This window comes from Electrona antarctica (assembly GCF_951216825.1).
Source record: "Electrona antarctica genome assembly, chromosome: 6".
Lineage (NCBI taxonomy): Eukaryota > Metazoa > Chordata > Actinopteri > Myctophiformes > Myctophidae > Electrona > Electrona antarctica.
The window spans coordinates 46,152,901-46,173,807 of record NC_136811.1 but is presented as its reverse complement, the minus strand read 5'-3'; the positions used below and the strand labels follow the sequence as shown (position 1 = coordinate 46,173,807).

The 20,907-nt window shown below is 41.0% G+C and overlaps 2 protein-coding genes across 5 annotated transcripts; one reads left to right on the top strand and one right to left on the bottom strand.

Annotated features, from left to right (window-relative positions):
* Nucleotides 1–1,831: 1,831 nt before the first annotated feature.
* On the bottom strand, nucleotides 1,832–12,626 carry cep72 (centrosomal protein 72). 2 transcript variants are annotated; one of them, XM_079503342.1, is made up of 14 exons: nucleotides 12,495–12,626; nucleotides 11,179–11,306; nucleotides 9,897–10,089; nucleotides 9,543–9,651; nucleotides 8,106–8,221; nucleotides 7,944–8,005; nucleotides 7,429–7,471; nucleotides 6,633–6,827; nucleotides 5,858–6,105; nucleotides 5,144–5,237; nucleotides 3,940–4,118; nucleotides 3,116–3,242; nucleotides 2,902–3,013; nucleotides 1,832–2,102 (listed from the first exon to the last, which is right to left on the bottom strand). In XM_079503342.1, the coding sequence occupies exons 1-14, from the start codon at nucleotides 12,568–12,570 to the stop codon at nucleotides 2,042–2,044; spliced, it is 1,743 nt and encodes a 580-aa protein (XP_079359468.1). In that variant the 5' UTR covers nucleotides 12,571–12,626; the 3' UTR covers nucleotides 1,832–2,041. The 2 variants fall into 2 exon arrangements, with proteins under 2 accessions (XP_079359468.1, XP_079359469.1); XM_079503343.1 differs by having other exon boundaries at nucleotides 5,858–6,039.
* Nucleotides 12,627–13,813: 1,187 nt separating this feature from the next.
* Nucleotides 13,814–18,147, top strand: LOC306924562 (transmembrane protein 276-like). Of its 3 annotated transcripts, none has more exons than XM_079503131.1 (3): nucleotides 13,814–14,101; nucleotides 14,565–14,601; nucleotides 16,101–18,147. In XM_079503131.1, the coding sequence occupies exons 1-3, from the start codon at nucleotides 14,089–14,091 to the stop codon at nucleotides 16,612–16,614; spliced, it is 564 nt and encodes a 187-aa protein (XP_079359257.1). In that variant the 5' UTR covers nucleotides 13,814–14,088; the 3' UTR covers nucleotides 16,615–18,147. The 3 variants fall into 3 exon arrangements, with proteins under 3 accessions (XP_079359257.1, XP_079359255.1, XP_079359256.1); XM_079503129.1 differs by having other exon boundaries at nucleotides 16,093–18,147; XM_079503130.1 differs by lacking the exon at nucleotides 14,565–14,601 and having other exon boundaries at nucleotides 13,814–14,013; nucleotides 16,093–18,147.
* The last annotated feature ends 2,760 nt before the right edge of the window (nucleotides 18,148–20,907 follow it).

Below are 20,907 nucleotides of genomic sequence, written 5' to 3'. Positions count from 1 at the left end.
CTCGAGCCCAGAACCTCTGCTTCGGGAAAATGTGTGAATTGCTCATTTTGATATAGGCCTATCTCACAGCCCGCTTTCCACGCCCACTTCCGGTAAATAGTGGTGTAATTTAACATTAGCATTTACACGTTTTTTTCTCTGGAGAATCTAAGTACATTTTCTAATGTAAAAATGTGACAGACCAATATTATTATGAAGCAAACAAGATGGTAAATCAGCTCGAACAGATAGAACAAACCTTACCTTGAGAAAACAAAAGTTGTAGACTTCTTAAATTACCTCTGTTAACATGTAGCGTCTATGGAGTGACGTCACGCTATCACCACTAACCCCGAAAGGGGGCGTATTAAGGGGGCGGGGAAATTCTGTGAGATAGGCTTATTACGCGCCCAATTGCTCACGCTGCCACGCACGCACCCACACAAAACATCACATCAAAAACAAGTGGTGTGCTTCTTCAACCTTTATTTACTCATGCTTTCTTTCCAGCACCATTCAATACAGTTACTCCTGGGAGCTGCCCATAGGGGGAGCTGCCCTGCAGAACTACTGAGAAGCAATTTAACCACATAAACCAGTGGTTTTCAACCAGTGGTCCGGGGACCACCAGTGGTCCTTGAGGAGGTTTCCAGGTGGTCCCCAGCTAAATAATGGAGTTGTTAACCAAATGGACCCTTAAAGATCTTTAACTCTTGATAGCGTAAAATGAAACCAAATGGACCCGCCAAGGGTCCATTTGGTTTCATTTTACGCTCTCAAGAGTTAAATTATTGTTAAACATCTGCATTACTTAATTCACAAGAAGTCTACACAAATAGAGAATGTAGAATAATTGTTATTTTGATCAATATTTGCCCATTATCTCTCCTACGATACAACATCAATACAGCATGGAATTGTTGACAAAATCTTATCCAACGATAACAAAATATTCTAAGTCTTGGGTCTGAGAGGCTAAATCTCATCAAATGGGGGTCTGTGGCTTTAATGCTGAATAAATAATGGGCCTTGGCATGAAAAAGGTTGAAAACCACTGACTTAAACCCTCTATTATTTGTCGTCTGTTCCCCAGGGGTCTATAATAGGCCCGCTCCTTTTCCCACGTACATCAAACATCTTCGCAGAAAATAGCCGATCTACAAGCTCGCGAGCTTGTGAATCGCCTATTTTCCCAGAATGCTCGCCCCCAGAACAGGGGAGCTAGGGTTCACGTGGTTAAGCATGTTGCTCAAGGGTGCCTCGATGGAGGTCTTTGAGGAGTAGGGTGTCATCGCGTTCGCTTTCCCCACCCAGATTTTTCCAAGCTAGTTTTAACGATTCAAATATACAAGCATCCAATCGCAAACCCCTCCAACCTCTATGGCCCCACACATTTGTACTTACATGAAAGAGCTTGAGTGTCAGAACATGCGTGTGTGTGTGTGTGCGTGCACCGGTATTTATGTGTGTATGCATCTCTCCAGCCTTAAGGCAGAGAGGTAAAAAATAAGGCCACAGTGCAGCTGGAATCTGGTCAAATTCTTTCCACTGCAGTCTACGAGGCAGATGGATAGACAAGACAACTGACCTATATATATATAAAAAAAAACGTGAAGTTTGTATTGACAATCTTGCCTCTGATCCAGGAACGACATACTGGCCTCCTCGTTACCAGATCATTTCTTAACACAGCTGGCCTTGTCAAACACACATATACACATTTTCTTGAACAGCAATTTACACGCTAAGCAAAACACAGTCGAGGCACTTTTTTTTTCTTCTTCCAAAGAACAATAAATAATGCATTCATCAACATGCCTCGGAGCAAAATAAATAACGCAAAAACAAAATACACAGTGCAAAGGCTTCGAAGTTTAAAATTATATACAGTGCAAAGACTTCTAAGTTTGGTGCAATTTTGATATCAACAGGACCTCTAGTTTGGTAAACGAGACAAGATTAATCATGTCAAATATGAGATTCTATTCGCTGAAGCTCATGCAGATTTTACTATGCCGGTATAAAGTTCAATATACAGTAAAAAAAATGATGTTCTTGTTAGTTACTGTTCCGCGCTGGCCCTCAGCTCACCCAACAGCCGCTCATTGGTAGCCACCAGCGACCTAAAACGTGTACACAAAAAACAGTTTGAACACACACTATGGAATGGTGGCTAAATTCACCATTGTCTGAAAACAACACAGCTGTGTATGAGATGGAACGTATAACAGAAATATGTGATGCCGATTCCCTTTCCCCAGTCACACTAGGGCGGTACATCACTGGCGAAAAGGATATAGGAACAGCTCTCTTTGATGTGCCTCGGTACACATGACATGGTGATGGTGGACTATCTTTATAATATGTCACGTGACACTCTTATCTACACCACCAAAATAATATGACAACAAATTGTATTTAATAATGGGCCAGCAGGTGAGCGTTCAGCATCTTCCTGTAGATGTATATCCAGAACACCAAATGATAATATAACACATTTTATTTAATTAACAGGCAAGCATGTGAGGGTTTGGCATGTTTCTGTAGATCTAGCCAGAACACAAATGTATGATAATAATAATACATTGCTTTAATTTAATAATGGGTGAGGATTCAGCGTCTTTCTGTAGATTAGTTATAGTTACCTACATAATTAATATCTCTAATGCAGTGGTTCTCAACCTTAGAATGTAGGTGTTGAGGCATTACATTTAGTTTTACTCAGTTCCACAGATAAATAGTGAAAATAGTAGATATACAAACTCACAATGTCTCAGAGCTTGTACTGTAGAATTTTCAAATTCTTTGCCTCTTTGTCTAATTTGTTGATTACTTTTGATGCAGTAATGGACTTTTTCTTTTCTTTTTTGAGGTATTACAAAGATCGACTACTGTGGTGACTGCCTGGTGGCACCCTCTTACCTGTGACTTTCTTGCAGCATATGGGCCAGGTCTTTGACCTTCTCAGCCTCATGGACCTTAAGTCTCAGGCCCTCAATCTCCCTCCTCAGCTCATCCACCTCCGTCTGTGCCTCTACGGAACACAGTGGTGGGACATTGAAGCAGGGCAGGAAATAATGGAATGTTTGCACTTTGTACTTGGGGGAAAATACATACAAATATCCCTCTCACTCACCCTTTATCTGCGTAACAGGAGAGGTTTTCATCATAGACTTTAGGTACTGTTGCTCCAGTTTGATGAGCTGCTTCTGAAGATTCACATTCTCCTCCAACACGATCTTCAGCTGCTCATTCAATTTAGCCTGGATTAAGTTACAAACTGAAATGAGTACATTCGTTTTGATCACAATATCCCACCCACCCACTCCGTAGCAAATGCTTGGATTAAAGCAAAAAATAAAATCTCACGACTGAAACAGTGTGCACCCACACTACTAGCGCAGTTTCCTAAACAATTAACACAATATGTAAATTAGATTTATTACGATGTTTTAGTAATAATGTTCCTGCCGTTGAATACTACCAATCAGGTGAAGAAATCACAGACTGAGGCTATAACGTTTGCTTTTATATGAAATATCCGAGACCATTAGGGTTTTATGGAAGAGGTTTCTGCACATAATGCTAATTTGACCACTTGAAATGTGCCTCCAATCTTAAAATAAGATAGAGTAGACTACGGTCCGACTCGACAACCTACCTCAAACCCTAACCTAACCATAACCGCAAGCACGGAGCAGCGCATGTTCGCCAACCTTAACGCATGTTCGCCAACCTTAATCCGATCGTTGTTTTCGCATGTCGGTCCTATGGAGTGTCGGATAAGCATGCGCACCCCAGACTACTTTGGCTTATTCGCTTATGCTTAAGTAGAAGAAATGCTGGCATCTCCAGAACCCAAATGACTGAAATCAGTCGTGGCGACTGAGAACTTTAATCCATGCAAATTAAACGAGTGGGTTTAGTCTTCGTTAGCTTTGCTGCTATGGCTCTTCTCACCGCCGAGCCCTGGGTGTCCTCCAGCTGGACGGACAGATCGTGGACTTGGATTTTATGCTCCTCCTGTCGTACGTCCGCTTGACGCTTCAGTCCTTCCACTTCCCCTTTCAACGTCTTGATCTCATCCTCTCGACTGGAGATATCATCCTCCATCATGGATAGGATCTGCACTGCCTTGGCTATAGAGAGAGAGAAAGAGAATTAAATGGTTAATACAGATTGTTGGGCTTTAAACAATGTTTCGGTATTCACAACAATTCCTCAAGTAGGTAATTTCAAAGCCCAGTACAAAGACCAGAAATCATTTATTTTATACTTCTATGCTCCTGTTTTCGCTGTACACTACACAACTGTATCCAGTCCACTTTGTAGAAATAGCCACGCTACAAGCTCATATCTTGACTATGTGTTGTGAGCTTGTAGATTGGCTTTTTTGCTGAATATTTACCCCAGAACAGGAACATGGCGATACGATATGATACATGGATGATATTGGATCATTCATGGCGATACGACTCAATGATTTAAAATCGATAAAGTAACTATTTAGCAAAGAAATTAATTTTGTGTGAGACATGTGGATAGTGCATTTTCTTAAAGGGAAAAATGTATGAATATGGATATAAATAAGTAACACTGTGATTCTCTGGCGAATACATGGACATTATATTGGAACACATATGGACAAACCTACGGAGCCCCTGAGTGGCCATGGTAAGAAATGTATTGTTCTTACCATGGCCACTCAGGGGCTCCGTACAAACCTGCACAACACAGAATACACACATATATCGATAAACCAAGTGTAGCGATACTGAATGGAAAAGTAATTAAACAGATCTTTTTCTTTTTTCTTCCTAACATTGCTAAATACAACACACAAGTAGTTAGTATTGATACAATTGATCATTTGCATTGCAAAACGATTCGATACCGATTATTTGCATTGCAAAACGTTATGATACAAAGTCAAACGATACGATATGCTGCCATTTACATTTCGATATACTTTGATTCTTGAAATTAAAATCAATGTTTCGACGCAGTTACTATATCGTTACACCCCTACCATTTACCCATGCATCGCAAAAGACCTATTCATACTCCCGTTTTTGGTGATGAGGTGACCACCTTTTCACCTCATCACCTAAAACTGGTGTATGAATAGGCCTTTAGATACATAAACCCGTCTCCTCCCACTCACACAGAAAGTCGTTGTTATGGTGAAGTGATCTCTCTCCTTTCCAATGCTTGTCCACAAGGTTGAGCAGCATCTCCAGTGGCTTCCTGTAGCCGCCCTGTTAAACCCATTCAAGAAGTAGACAATAACACATGCATAAAGCAGTCAATCTAATAGTATTAGCTAAACTGTTAAATATAATTGCACAAACGTATGGCACGCCCATATCTTGCAAGTCTGATCCGACCCTACAAACCCTCACGCAAGCTCAGATCAGCCGACACAGGGAGGGGAAGTACCTTCGCTCAAAAACGCTGGGACAAAGCTCTGCACATCCCAGGTTCTTCTCCCTTCTGGCTACAAAACTATGGAATGTACTTCCCATTGCAATCAGAACTGCAGACTTGCTCCCAATCTTCCACCGCAGTCTGAAAACCCACCTGTTAGCCCGTAGCACTTGCCCTAGCCTTACAGGTGTATGCATAGGCTCAACTTATGTAACTTAGATAGCATTTTATGTAGACATAGCACTCTATAGTGTATATGCATAGTTTCATTATATAGATATTCCACTTTTAGAATGTATTAGAATGTTTTTTATTCTTAGTTCTTAGTGTAAATCGCTCTGGATTAAGAGCATCTGTTAAATGCCTAAATTGTAAATGTGAATGAAAGTATGTTGAATAATTCAATACGAGTACAGTGAGCAGTAGGCCGATGCTTTTCGTTTTCCCTTACCCTCTTTTGGTTGTGAGTTTTTTGTGGTACGCCCGGTCCCCCTGCTGTCCTACTGGAGTAGGACACTCTCGGAGGATGCAAGATGGGGTTGGAGGGGTCAGAGAGGGTCATGCCGGGACTCCTGGGACTTGGAGGCTGTATGTTCATTAATGGAGTATCGTGCTGGTGTCCTTGGTCTTTGACTAAGTAAGACATGGATACATTCAATAGAACATAGAGAAGTGCTGTCCAGTGACAAACCACAGCACCTGCAACACTCCCAAAATTGAAGACATCTTTTAGGCGCACAGCCAAACAAAACAATCAATGAAAACAAGAAAAAGTCAGCACTCAATAACATCTTTTGTGATGTTTATTGCTCAGAGAAGGAAATAAACTTGATAAAAAGGACATCATTGCATCCTGGCCATTTTCTGGCTACTTCCCTATTGTTGGCAAAAGAAGAACAAAAACAACTTAATTTTCCCTACAGGTCCATTTGGTTTCATTTTACGCTATCAAGAGCATTACTTAATTTACAAGAAGTCTACATATTAGAAAATGTAGAAGAATTGTTATTTTGATCAACTTTTGCCTGTTACCTCTTCTATGGTACCACATCAATACAGCATCGAATTGTGGACAAAATCCTACCCAGCGATAACAAAATATTCTTAGTTTTGGGTCTGAGGCTAAATCTCATCAAATGGTGGTCCGTGGCTCAAATGCTGAATAAATAATGGGCCTTGAAATGAAAAGGGTTGAAAACCACTGCTTTATAGTATGCAGTACTCACCAGGATTGGGTGTGAAATGGCCCTTAGCGGGACGTTTGCCAGGGTCCTTGTGCTTGTGCCTTCCAGAGTCTGGCCTCCGCTTCTCCACGTAGGGGTCAAAGGTCACCCTCGGACCCTCCACCCCTTTCAATGAGGTAGAATTATTTTTATGCGATGATGAAACTTTCGTCTGTGGCACTTTAGACTTGGTATAGCCTGGTCAAAACAGGGAGGGAAACAGACGGTATCACGGCAAGTGGTCTCTTTCAGTCTAGGCGTGCAATAGTTCTTCAAACGAATCGATGAATTAATAATCCTTCTATATCCCTTTTTCTTTAAATAGTCGCCCTACAAGCTCACAAAATACTTATTTTTTCATGATAGTGTTGTGTAACAAAGAATAAAATTATGTCCACGTGGTTAATCAATTTTGTTGATATAAATTAAAAACAATTGTAAAAATATAGAAAAAAGGAAAATAATTGAGTTGCAGCCCTATTCGAGTCAAATTTGAGCACTAGCTCATGAAAAAATAGAATGTGCTGTTGGCTCTATCTAGTGGTGGGTTTTGGATACTGTTTGCTCAAGAGGAACTGAAGGATTTTGTGAGTCTAAATTGGCCACCACTGCAGCATAAACAAGCCTATCAGTATCACTTGATGATTTTCTAAAATCTATAAATAAATAATAATAAGAGGTTAATATAATATAATAATAATAGCTCAGATTTATATAGCGCTTTTCTCTAAGTACCCAAAGCGCTTTACATAAAACAGTAAGAACAACTTTAATTCAAGAAACAAAAATAAAAACTGACCATAGTTTTTCTGCGTGGACCTGAGGATGGATTTGACTGGTTCCTATGAAAACAGAGAAATAGCTCACTCACTGACACAGCATTAGTAGTACAATCTGTGCAACACAGAATACATGGTGGTTTAAAACCTTTTTCATATCAAGGCCATTATTTATTCAGCCTTTCAGCCATTCGATTTTTACTCGCAGACTAAAGAAGATTTTTTTGTACTGTAGTTGGATAAGATTTTGTCCACAATTCCATGCTGTATTGATGTGGGACCATAGGAGAGATAACAGGGTAACGTTGATCAAAATAATAATTATTTTTGTGTAAGTTTCTTGTAAGTATAGCCTAATGCAGGTGTTTAACAATAATTTAACGCTTGATAGTGTAAAATGCACTCTCAAGAGTTAAAGATCTATAAGGATCCATTTGTTTACCAACTCTCTGTCATTTAGCTGGGGACAACCTGGAACCACCTCAAAGACCACTGGTGGTGCCTGGACCACTGGTTGAAAACCACTAAAAATCACCTGTTTTTGAGACGAACAGCTCTCCGTCTCCGAAACATTTTTCGACTCAGCCTCCTCAGTTTCTGGGAGGTAAAACAATGGATACAGAACACAATGAAACCCAGCACACAGGAAGCCATTCTCATTACTAAGAAAGTCTTCATTTGAACAATAAAATCATACCTTGTTGTAGATGACTACTTTTAGCACCAAAGTTCAACACAATGTCATCGCTGTTCTCCGCGAAGGAGAGCCTCTTTGTCAAGCGGTCCACGGAGGACAGCCTCGGATCACTGCTCCTGAAAAACCACAAGCCACACAATGCTCGAAGATAGACTTTAACCTATTAAGACCTGAGGTCGAATCTACAAAATGTCTTCTTAAATGCGTTTTCTGAAAACCTATGTTTCTATGTCAGTGTCAGTTCATGTCAAGAACTCCAAAAATTATATGTATTTGACTGCCGACCCCCATCTCAAAATAGTTCCAGGGACCCCCCCCAGAAGCAAATATATGAGTTAAAAAGATTGCTGTGAAAGAATATATATTCAAAGATTTGCACATGTTTTCACAATTTTTCAAAAAGATCTACAAGCTCGTAGTGCGGTACTCGGTGCCGTGCTGTGAGCTTGTAGATGTGCTATTTTTCAATAGTTAAAGTTTAGGTGACCTAGATGGGTTCCAGGTCTTAAATGGGTTAATCCTGACTCCTGAGGCACAGTTTCAGTTGATGCATCACATAGAAATTAGTGCTGTCACGATTATGACATTTTACATGATTAATTGTCACTCAAATAATTGTATTTAATTGTATTGTCGTTGAAGACTGGAATAAGAATTGCATTTCTGTTTGTCTTTTAGCTTTGAAGTTGCACAATGCAGATATGACACAACCTAGATATACAAAGAAAAGAACTGACATTAAATAACCTTATACTAAAAAGAAGAAAAACATTAATAGTCAAAGGACTACTTCACCACCATTATTTTCTACTCGGTCTGTGTCTCATGGGAGGGCTGTGGGCAGTTAAGAAACCTGTCCACCAGTGACATCATCGATGGGGAATCCAAGCTAATAGAAACGGCAGGCTTTCTTTTGAAAGATATTTTTTGGGCTTTTTTGCCTTTTATTGATAGAGTAACAGTAGTTTGACAGGAAAGGGGGAGAGAGATAGGGGGAAGACATGCAGCAAAGGTTGTCGGGATCGGGACTCGAACCAGCGACACACTGTCAGGCTGGATTACCAGCCTAGGTGCCTGGAACACTCTGCCCAGGCCAACTGCAGGCTTTCTATTCCTGAAATGTTGCAATGCGAAAATGGAAACCATCGTTCTAACAATAATACAAATCTAAATATATATATTTTTTTAAATATCGTAAAAGATCTGTCCATGATGTCACTGGTGGATGGGTTTCTGAACTGCCCACAGCCCTTCTATGAGACATAGACCGAGTAGAAAGAAATGGTGGTATTTTATCATGAACATTGATTAGAAAGAAATACAGTATTGCAATAATAAGTGCCTGTGGTTGTTACAAAATCCCAAGGCACACCTGGAGTTGTCTCACATCACATTAGGAACCACTGACTTAAAATATTTAATAATGTGATTCTGTACCTGTTATCAGGTGCCTGGCTTAGAAGGTGGCTCTTCTGATGAGGTAGAGGGTCCGAGGAGAACCGCATGATGGCAGCTTTACGCTCTGTGTCTCTGACTGGGCAATCGTCTGGAAAACACAGCATATTTCAAGATCTGCTATTTGCACTACTTCTTAATCATTTGTTATTTTTTTGTTTATTCATGAAAATGTGTGCTTTTTGGTGGAAATCTTTAAAAAAAATAAAAAACATTTAGGAAACAATGAACAAAGGGATATTCACTCGCGACCAACAAAAATGGATCCAAGACACACAAAATGGGTCCCTACCCCCGTTTGTGAAACACTGATCCAACTGAACATATCGAGCTCACCTAGTTTGCGAAGGTTGGGCATGGCGTGCACCAGGTACAGGCGGTAGTGAGGGTCGTTTTTAGTCAGAGGGTTGAGTCTGAGGTCCAGTTCCCTCAACGCTGGGAGCTTACAGAGTTCCTTGACCTCCTTGACAGATGATATGCAGTTATAATACAGGTTGAGTCTCTCCAGCATCTTCAAGTGAAGCAACCCCTGAGGAGAAGCACAGAAAACATTGTGTTAATTGTTACCCCTTTTTCTCCCAAATTTAGTTAAAGGTAGTGCAAGTGATTTTCTTTGGTTAAAAAATGGTTAAACAGCTCTATATTGTGATAGTACTCATTGCTATATAGTGTTTGTTCAGTAATAGGAGTCTCCATGTCTCTCCAGCTTTTTATTAAACAGAAACTGAAACTGGGATACCATTTTTATGCAATCAGGATAGAGAATGCAGTCAGGATACAGATTAAACAAGTGGAATTCTACAGTAAGTGATGACACAAAGAAATGAGCAGACAAAATTGGAACTGGAACACTACATTTTTTCCCCCCTTCTTTTTAAATAACCAAAATAAATCACCTACCCTACCTTTAATGCCAATTGATTTCTCCCCACACATAATTCTGTGTTGTTTGTCACTGCTGTTGTATCCTACTGACGCCTCACCGAGAAGATGTAGACTAGAGCCTTCGTCCTACACTACTCCTCCTGTCCAACACTCCAACACTTGTCACTTAATGACACTCCCTGCTGAGTGCTGTGCTGACTGACAGCCCGTAGGATTACAGTACATGCAGTGACAAATTATCCCCCCCATGCTTCCCTCCCCCGAACACGGGCAAATTGTGTTCCTGTATAGACAAAGCCGGATGCACCCATAGAGTATATAAAGGATCGAGACCGAACTGGAGCGTTAGCCCCGCCCCCCGCTATTAATTTCAGTGGAAGTTGCTCAGTGGCGTTTTGAAGCACCCGGAAGACTTCCGGAAGTATAATGATAACTCAATGGCTCAATTTTGAGGTCCGGGCTTTTCACGTGACGTCATGAACGTCCGTCCACTTCCATTAAGGGCTGCAATTCCACATTTCGCCAGTAGGTAGTGGCATCTTCAACGTTGGAGTGCCTCACTGGCCCCTTGGATGCACCACGCACGGTGGATTTCAAACGCACAACCTATGCGGTGGTGGGCTGGGCAGGCACTTGAGCACTGTGCCACCCGAAATGCTAAGTGTACATCTTTTTCTCTTTCATCTTTTGTAGCGTCATTAAATCTGTCCAGGTCTTGGTTGGGAGAACTTACCTCAACAGAAGTAAGAGCATTGCAGGACAGGTCCACGCTCTTCAGACGCACAAAGTTTCTCAGTGCCGTTCCGAGATGTCTGATCTTCTCCTCATATGTCCCTGGAAGGCTGAGTGACCTGACATCTCCTGTTAACAAGTTACACCAACATTACAACGTAAACCAGTGTTTACGTTTACGTTCAAACGTTTTCATTGTCGAGGACGCCCAAATTGATATGTATTTATTTGGGCCCCACGGAAAAGATTCAGAATTCTGTACGAGGACTGGGGACCCCTAAAAGAGAAGATTTGTCAACAGTTATTTCGGGAATATGATGATACACAAGCTCACGAGCTTGTAGATCAACTATTTTTGAATAGCCTAAAATCGAATTGGGCATTAGCCTCCCTTAGTTGAATCAAGACTATCATAGATGCATTTGATCTATTTCGATATTTGCATATGCAAATATCAAAATCTATCAAATATAATGCAAATATATTAAAAAAAAATACTGTGTATTAACTATTTGATTTGTATATATATATATATATATATATATATATATATATATATTATATTATTATTTTAATAGATGTGTACATAGATGCAGTGTATATTTGTATGTCTTTAAATGTCTTGATGAATTGAAAATGGAGGCACCCTGATGTAAACAAGTCCTGATGCTTTTTCTGGTTTTATCCTCTTTTTGTATTGACCTGTTTTTATTTTTGATTGAAATATTTATTAACAGTTTGCAGAATTACAGTACATTTCAAGCACAAACTCAATACAAAGGCTGTTAACTGTGAGTGGACGACCCAATTAAGCATTACACTTGTTTACAAGAGGGTCCACCATGTTCAATTCATCAAAACATTTAGAGACGTACAAATAAGACACTTCTATATAGACAAAGAACAGAACAGGAATTCATCATAATGGAGGTAAAAAGGGAAAAGAAACATATACAGTGAGGGAAACAAGTCCTTGCTTGGAGTGGACTGTACACATTCTGCAATCTGTTCATACAATTTTCAATCAATCACTCTTCCACATTTTGCTGGGTAGTGGGTACCACCCTAAGGTACCACCCCATTCCCCAAGGACCCCTGTCTGTGTGAAGCGCATTAGGTTCTATAGGTCTGCTTTGGTGCAGGCATTAATATGATCGACAGATTAACGTTAGCCCATTAGCTTTATTATTAGCCCGTGTTTACAATTCTGGCCCGTATTTGGTATCGGACGACGTCACGCCCTCAACCCCATTTAGGCATCTCTTTGCAGTTTGCAGTCACACGCACGTTGCACAATGAAAACAGCAGCCGTCTTACCGAGATGTGGAAGTTTTAACTGTAATCTCTCCCGTATCCATGCCTCTGTTATGGTTGTCAAGCGTTCAGCCGCCATTACTTTTCGAACTCCTTTGCAGTGTTGCCAGATTTTGTGAGAGAAATAAGCAACCGCAGGTCTCATGAAAACAGGCCCCAAAGAAGGGTAGGCTATTTGAACAATGAAAATATATAAGATCTACAAGCTCACAAACGCGTCGCAAAAAACTAAAACTAAAAAATCTGGACAAATGTGGAATATTTTTTAAACATTTTAACAACACAAATCTGATAAGGGGGTCCCTGGCACAACATGTCCTTGTGGGGGTCGTTCAGTCTTGACATGGAAATGTGTGAGAATCACTGGTTTAAAGGGTAAGACCACTTTTGTAGAGGTTTGGGTTGTGTAGTTACCTTGCCATGATGTAACTCCAAATGTGGACAAGAAATCAAAAATAATTTCTCCAGTGATTAGAAATTGATAATTCAAAATATGCTCCTCATTGACTTACATTGTACGCTGAAACAGCTCTCAAAGTCACTCTTTTAGTACGTAAACAAACACAAACAAAGTTGTTTCAGACAATATAGAGCAACACCAAAACTCATGTGGTTTTATTTCTTCCTAAAAATGGTAACTTCCTGTTGATTTTACTATATGAAGATCTGGATCCGGATCTATGGATCCAGTCCGGGTTTTCTTCTGAATAAAAATGGACAAATCAACAGGAAGTTAACATTTTTATGAAAAAAGAAAACCACATGAGATTTGGTGTTGCTCTATATTGTCTGAAACAACTTTGTTTGTGTTTGTTTACGTACTAAAAGAGTGACTTTGAGAGCTGTTTCAGCGTACAATGTAAGTCAATGAGGAGCATATTTTGAATTATCAATTTCTAATCACTGGAGAAATTATTTTTGATTTCTTGTCCACATTTGGAGTTTCATCATGGCATGGTAACTACACAACCCAAACCTCTACAAAAGTGGTCTTACCCATTAGGAAACTTGGCACCCGTACCTGTGCATTCATTTGAAATGTACCCATTCTACATACTGTGAAATAATAATTTCAATCAATCAATCAATCAATCAATCAATCAATCAATTTCGTTTGAAATGTACCCATTTTACATACAATAATAATTTCAATCAATCAATCAATCAATCAATCAATCAATCAATCATTCAATCAATCAATCAAAAACAAGCCTCAAAACCAGCAACAACATAATTTACAAGCAACTTTACAGAAAAAGAAGCTCAAGGTCGCTTATAAATAAGCAGACATGGCAACACTGGCTCCGGGGCATGCGCGCAATCATATCCGCGTTTCTCTAGTCACGTGACAAAACAAAGTCACGCAGCACGAGCGGCAGTACTAGTGTGTTTATGTTTATGTTTCAGTCAGTGGCTTCTGTAAAGTTTCATGCCACCACCACGTGTGCGTGTCGTGCTCAATCAACATTCATTATTATCAATACATCCACCAGCTGTTTGCTGGCTCCGTAACAGAGCTGTGGTAAAGTGAATGAGTTAGTTTGTTTGTGATCAATGGCATCCTGTATAATAACAGACTGGATCACAGTGTGTTCCAATGCCGTTCTGTGCATAGATATATATAAACACTAGATGGCTCAAGGCGGAGTTTCTGACGTCGTTCACCCGGCAGCCATCTTACTTCGGGGATACAGTACAGTATGTTCAATGGCAGCTCAAACAGAAACAGTCATAACTCGCTCAAATCTTGACGGATTTACAAACGGGTTGGTTTATTACAAACGTTGTCAACGTGGCTATGATTCAGGACGCTTATCTGCTTAATTTATGTTTTTTATATGAACGTCGTATAAAAGCATATAAGTATGCGGACGTCTCTGACGTTTATAACAAACCAAACCGTTTGAAAATCGGTTGAAAATTGAGCAAGTTATGGTCATTTAAGAGTACATGCCCCATAGACACAATGTTATGTGTCCCGAGGTAAGATGGCCGCCACGTAACGACGTCGCTCTCCATTGGCCAACAGCGCGGGTGAGCTATCTAGTGTTTATATATATCTATGGTTCTGTGTGCCACTGCTCTGCACTCAGCCTATCATCTCTTCAAGGTAGGCTGGCTTATAGACAGTTACAGCAGTGGTTTTCAACCCTAACGGTCAAAGTCCATTATTTATTCGGAATTTGAATTGAGCCACGGACCAGTGTGGGACCACCATTGATGACATTTAGCCTCTCAGACCCTAAACTAAAGTATATTATGTTATCGTTGTGCCAAAGATTTTGGTACAATTCTAGCTCTAGAGCACTACAATTCCATGCTGTGTTGATGGTAATACCATAGCCCTGGTCCAGTGCTTACAGAGACTGGACCAGGGCTAGTAATACCTACACAGGCAAACGTTGATCAAAATAACAATTCTTCTACATTCTCTATTTGTGTAGACTTCTAGCTTCTAAATTAAGTAAGTTTAACAATAATTTACTATCCTGCGAGTGTAAAATGAAACGGGTCCATTTGGTTTCATTTTACACTCAAGAGTTAAGGTTTCCATTACAAATGTCCATCATTTAGCTGGGGACCACCTGGAACCCCCTCAAGGACCACTGGTGGTCCTCAGACCACTGCAGAACCACTGAGTTGCAGCACTGAAAAACAATGATTGTATTTTATTGTATTGTATTGTATCTATGCAAAACGGTTCTTATCATTTGATAATGATTTGAAGCTGCAATGCAACTTTATTTAAACAAATAAAACGTTATTTTCCACAAGTCTGATGGTAGAGTTAACTCAGTTAAGTATATGTTTAAAATATAAGATAACTATCACATCTGCTGCAGTGGTTGAAGGTGGTCAACCTACATTTGAAAACTTGTAAAATGGGACAGCTTGCATAATTTAGTACGTACTTTCTAATGTTTGTACTTTAGGTGCATTTTAATACCAATGCAGACTTTTACTTGTAACAGAGTATTTCTCTACATTTCATTATTGATACTTTAGTAAAACATGTGAGTATATTTTCCACCACTGCCTGAACCTCATAAGCCCTATCCTCCATTGACAGCCCATTCATCAAACAGAAAAGGTCCTTTATTGACAGAAAGTTGCTCTGACATGGTGGATTCGGACTTGACAGAGATCGCATGGATGCACCTGCGACGTATCCTCAGTGATGTATCCCAAGGTCATCGGGGTCACTCAGGTGACCCAGCCGGGGTGATCAAGTCCCGACTTACATCCCAGTAGCTACCCTCGATCAGTCCCATTAGGGAAAGACCAGGGCCACACAATCCGTTGCTCCGGAACTACTCTGCCGGGTCTGGGAGGTAGATCAATCTGGCGCATGGAAGGACTATAGGCTCTGTGGGTTGGCTCTTGTCTGGGCCCCTCCTACGTCTCACCAGGTCCACTCCTGCTCTCACCAGGTCCAGGACCTGTGCGTTGCACCAGACTCCCAGCACCAATATATATTCTTTCACAGTGAACGTTTAACTCAAATATTTGCTTCTGGGGGTTTCCTGGTAGAAAACATTTTCAGATGAGGGTCGGCGGCTGAATACAGATAATCTCTCTCTCTCTGTCGCTCTCATTGCAGGACCACAGAGCTCCCTCAGTAGGTGTATTTCTGCTTGGACTGTCTGCCGGCCTCAGTCTCCTACCTGCCTCCATGATCCCTTACCTGAGCTCTCTCCAGTCTGACATGGAGTGGGCCAGCGAGGTCCTTGCCTCGCCTCTGCTGTCCTTCGGCTTCCTGTGGCTCAGCGAGGACCGCAACACGGCACACCTCCTCCTGATTGGCTCCGGCCTCTTCCTGGGACTTTGCGATTGGCTGTCTTCTGACGCGCTGACACTGATGACCCGCTGCCTGGCTCTGTCGTCCGTGTCCTGCTCCCTGACGGTGTGTCTATTCGCCGGTAACGCTCTGGGGGCCCTCAGTGGCGTGGCCCTCAGTCTGTCCTCGTTGGTGGCCCCCAGGGCCGGAGCCAAAGCCCTGTCGGGGTCACTCATTTCTACAGCCGCCACCGAAGGACTGCTGAAAGGCTGCATGGCAGTGGGATGTTGGGCCTCCACGCAGGCCCTTCACAAGCTTCTGCTGGAAGTAACAGCATGGGACTGAGTACTAAAGCCTGTTTTATTTGTAAACTAGATAAAGTGCCCCTCGGGGCACAGGTCTCTCGCTATAATAGGCCAATGTGAAAAGGGTGCCATAAACTGCCATTTCTTCTTACGCCTTGGATGTCATAAAGCTTTTTAACTACTTTCAAGTAGCAGGGCAACACCAGCGTCTGACAAAGTATAAAATAGATCTAGCCTGTGGTGGATTGAAACAGGTTAGGTACTTTACCTCTGCGTCACCAGCACCAGCTACCAGGAGGTGATATCTTGTCATGTGTGATTATTAGTCATTAACAGTAATTTCTCTATGCATTGTGTTTAACTACTGACTGTGGGTGACCCACACACGAGCAGTTCTAACCAACGTTCTTGAATTGATGCAGAAACTTGCACTCTACTCTGTTTTCCATGTTGCATATTTGAATGAATGAATGAATAATAATTTAAGTCGAGATGAAACGGCATTTTGAGAGCATGTAACTTCTGCACCGTGACATATTTATGAATGAAACAGGACAGGATGGTGTGATAACACTTCCTTTTGAATTTTGTGGGAATTACAATTGAATTGTATAAGAAAAACAATATGTATTTTTAAAAACCTGCTTCTAAATATTGGTTTCAACATATTTCCTGTTAATTGCCCAGCCCTACTTCATAATGTTTATGAAGCTCCTCGGTTTGACTGAGCGTATCACTGCCAGGAACCCAGTGTCACGTCCCACAGGCACATTTCCCAGCATGCAGTAGCCTACTCACTCACTGTATGGCTCTTAATACACCAAGCACATCCGTGTGCCAATATCTCCAGTAGGTGAATGTGCTCAGGGTTCCAAAAAGGCTGTGTTACCTCTCATTCCCCATCCTGCTCTCTGCAGCCTCAGCATTTTCACTATCGGGGTAAAGGTCTGCACTCTGCAGTGGCCCAGGCCATGAATATCTATTGATATGTCTCAGTATACATTTCATCCTAAATATACAACTCTGTCAGCTGCTGTTTAGTTATTGGATCATATTATTTCTATGTCACTAAATGAATGGGTTTTTTGGGCACATCTTGCAAGATGGTCATTTTCCTTGGATAGATTCTGAGTTGATGCTGCAGGCTCCTTGAATATAGAGTACTTACATCAGAGTTTCTGCTGCATTGTACAAGGCTCTACAACAATGCTCTGTACAAAACTATTGAAGCAGTTTCTGGACATCATTGACAGAGCTTACTCACATGTATGTCTTTGCAGAGCCATAATGACCTAAAACAACATTAACGGAACATACCTCTCTCCTCCAAGGATTTTATCCGTAATGTATACATTTATGGCAGGATGTTTCCTGTGGCACATTTGTAACCACGTTATTCATAATTGTTGTTCACAATCTAAAAACCACATTGTCCACAGATTAAAGTGACGATGTCCACAGAACCTGAGTCAGTGAATGTGTCAATGTCACGCTCGCATCGTAGGCCTACAAGGCATAAATATGGAAAGTCTGTATTGTCCTGGTCCACATCTACTGCCCTGGTGTGCTACCATAGAAGTAAGTAAGAGACCCATTATTGCACTGCATGATCGTTATAGGCCTGGAAATGGGGTTAAATATTCTGCAAACGTTTTGGAAATTCATTGGTAAAAATGTGTGGGAACCCTGTTACAGGAATTACAACTGCCCATCCTGTCAACCTGATAATCTTCTTATGAAATCATGGCTAGACTGCACCAAATTGCTACATTTTGGGAAATTGAATTACAGAGTAGTATGCACCCCTAGATTAAAAATAAATAAAACTAGAAAAAGTGCCCCGCGGGGCACAGGTCTCCACCAGGGCAGGTCAGGTTGTGGCCTCCTGGTGGCGCTATAATAGGCCAATGTGAAAAGGGTGCCATTTCTTCATACGCCTTTGATGGCAATTGGATGATTTGAGGCATTTTGTTCCAAAAATGTGTTTTGCAAAAATCAACCTGTTGGTGGCGCTATAATAGGCCAATGTGAAAAGGGTGGGATATATTCCTCAGCCTAGTAAGAAAATGTGTGAAAGATTTCACGTAAATTGCATGCTGCGTTCATGATTTGAGGCTTTTGTTCAAAACGGGGCAATCTTGCAAACTGTGAAAGCCAATTATAGCCAATTAGGATGGAATATGAAATATCGGACAGATACGACTTGAGCACATGACCATAGAGATACTGTGTAACAATTTGTGAGATTTTTGGACAGAATCTGGAGGAGTAATATCAAAAAATGTGTTTTCCAAAAGTCGGCCTCCTGGTGGCGCTATAAAAGGCAGATGCGGAAAATGCAGGTCAAAGGTTTATCCTTGGCCTCTAGGGAGTGTGCATGGAACGTTTCACGCAGATCGGTGCAGTTTTAGGTAAAAAATGTGAAAAGCTGCCTCATGGTGGCGCTATAACAGGCCGTTCTGGAAAATGTGGGGCAGAGGTTCATCGTTGGCATCCAGGGAGTGTGTGTGCAAAGTTTGGCATCGACCAGGTTAACGGTGCCGGAGATTAGCTGTTCACAGACGGACGGAAGGACGGAAGGACGGACGGACACACACACGGACGGAGTGCAAAACATACTCTCTCCCCATGCCTTCGGCCTGGTGGAGACAATAAAAGAACCAATTATTACATTTATTATTTTAATAAATGTTGTTTTGCCCCCAGTGTAGTGGCCGTGTTTAAGTTTTCTGTGAAACAGCACTACCCTGTGGTACCCCAGGGTTTCTTATTTTCATGATTGCCTTGTGCTTTCTCCTAGTTTTGTTTTTCTTCCCCACCACACTTTTAAGCCTCTCAGGCTGTTCCTTGCTACATTTATTGTTTAGGTACACAACTCAACTTATACATATGAGTATGTATACATACATTAATATACTAAAGCACTATTAATTTGCCACCTCTTACTACTCGCTCAGCATTTATATTAAATCTACTATCAGTGTGGTAGGACAGAACTGAGCACAATCACAGAACTTGAACAGTACAAAGTGAATCCGTTGCACATCACTACTATACCTCACAGTGTAGTTGGACTGTCATTGAACTCACTCTCACATCCATCCATATGTGGTTCATATTGGGTTCATTGACTGAAATGTGTGCATTGATGTATACTGTGTTTTGAATTGAAGGTAATTGTAATTTCATTCTGTATTGGGATTAAGAGTTCATGGATCCATAGTTCATTAATATTCATACTTACCATACAGTTAAAAGGATATTTACAATTAAAAAGATATCTACAGTTAAAAATATACTAACTAAAAAGATACTTACCAGGGTGCACCCAAGGATAAAAACCAGTAGATCATAAAAGTAGATTAAAACCCATAGGTTCAAACCCATAGGACCTGCAGCTAGATTAAAGGGTACTTCACCCAAAATATTTAAAGGGTTTAATTTAAGAGATCATAGTGATCTAATCACTGACGTCAAGAGGTGACTACAAGTTACACATGGTCTGAGCTCATTATTGTTGTTTACTGTTGTCAATGTCTGTTGTATGTGTGTTTTTGGTACCATTCCCTTTTATTTACTATTTTCTATAATACAAGCCGGCCGTTCTTTATTACATGCTACATGTCTGTCTGGTCTCATAATCATTTACTTTTAAATGCTCCCAGAGCCGAACCTAATACTAGTCCAGATGTAATACTTTATATTGTTAGTGGTCACACGTCCATTATACAAAGGTATTACCGGTAGGCTACACGTGTTACACGTGGGTTCCACAATACACAGATACAGAAATGAGTTGTAGGTTCGGAAGCTCAAGCAGACGTTAGACCTGCAGGGGTCCTCTTCCTGTCACTCGAGGTTTGAGTTTGTGTCTGTAATCTGCTTGCACATCAGTAAACTGACGCAACACTTAGGCCCTACAGAATAGGTGCAGCACTTCTGCCTCTCTGTCAACCACAGCGCGGCCCACTGTAGATAAGGATCATCATGTTTTAAGTTCTATTATGGCAGGGAATGCAAATAGTCAGTAAAGATGAACTGCATTATATTATTATATAATGTAATGTTAAGTTTACAACAGACTTTTGCTATAAAAGTCTCCCTGCATGGAGACTGGAGCGATGCCCTCTCATCGTTCTAAGGTAAAACAATTACCCAAATACCTACAAAAATGATTTACTATGTGGGGGCTCTGATGGCCTATAGTGGTTAAGGCGCATACCAGGAGAGACAGTGAGATCAGTTGGATCTCGCCCCTCCTGGAGAGGTCAGAGCCAGACAACCTTTGCTGCAACTGTGCAGGTTACTATCCAAATAAAGGCAGAAAAGCTAA

Excerpts from the sequence above, each read along its gene's own strand:
- cep72 (XM_079503342.1), bottom strand. The coding sequence starts at position 12,570 with ATGGCGGCTGAACGCTTGACAACCATAACAGAGGCATGGATACGGGAG. Across the intron at positions 3,243-3,939 it reads AGGACACCCAGGGCTCGGCG|GCTAAATTGAATGAGCAGCT; the intron begins GTGAGAAGAGCC and ends AACTTAATCCAG. Across the intron at positions 3,014-3,115 it reads TCCTGTTACGCAGATAAAGG|AGGCACAGACGGAGGTGGAT; the intron begins GTGAGTGAGAGG and ends TGTGTTCCGTAG.
- LOC306924562 (XM_079503130.1), top strand. The coding sequence starts at position 13,921 with ATGCCACCACCACGTGTGCGTGTCGTGCTCAATCAACATTCATTATTA. Across the intron at positions 14,014-16,092 it reads GGCTCCGTAACAGAGCTGTG|GACCACAGAGCTCCCTCAGT; the intron begins GTAAAGTGAATG and ends CTCTCATTGCAG.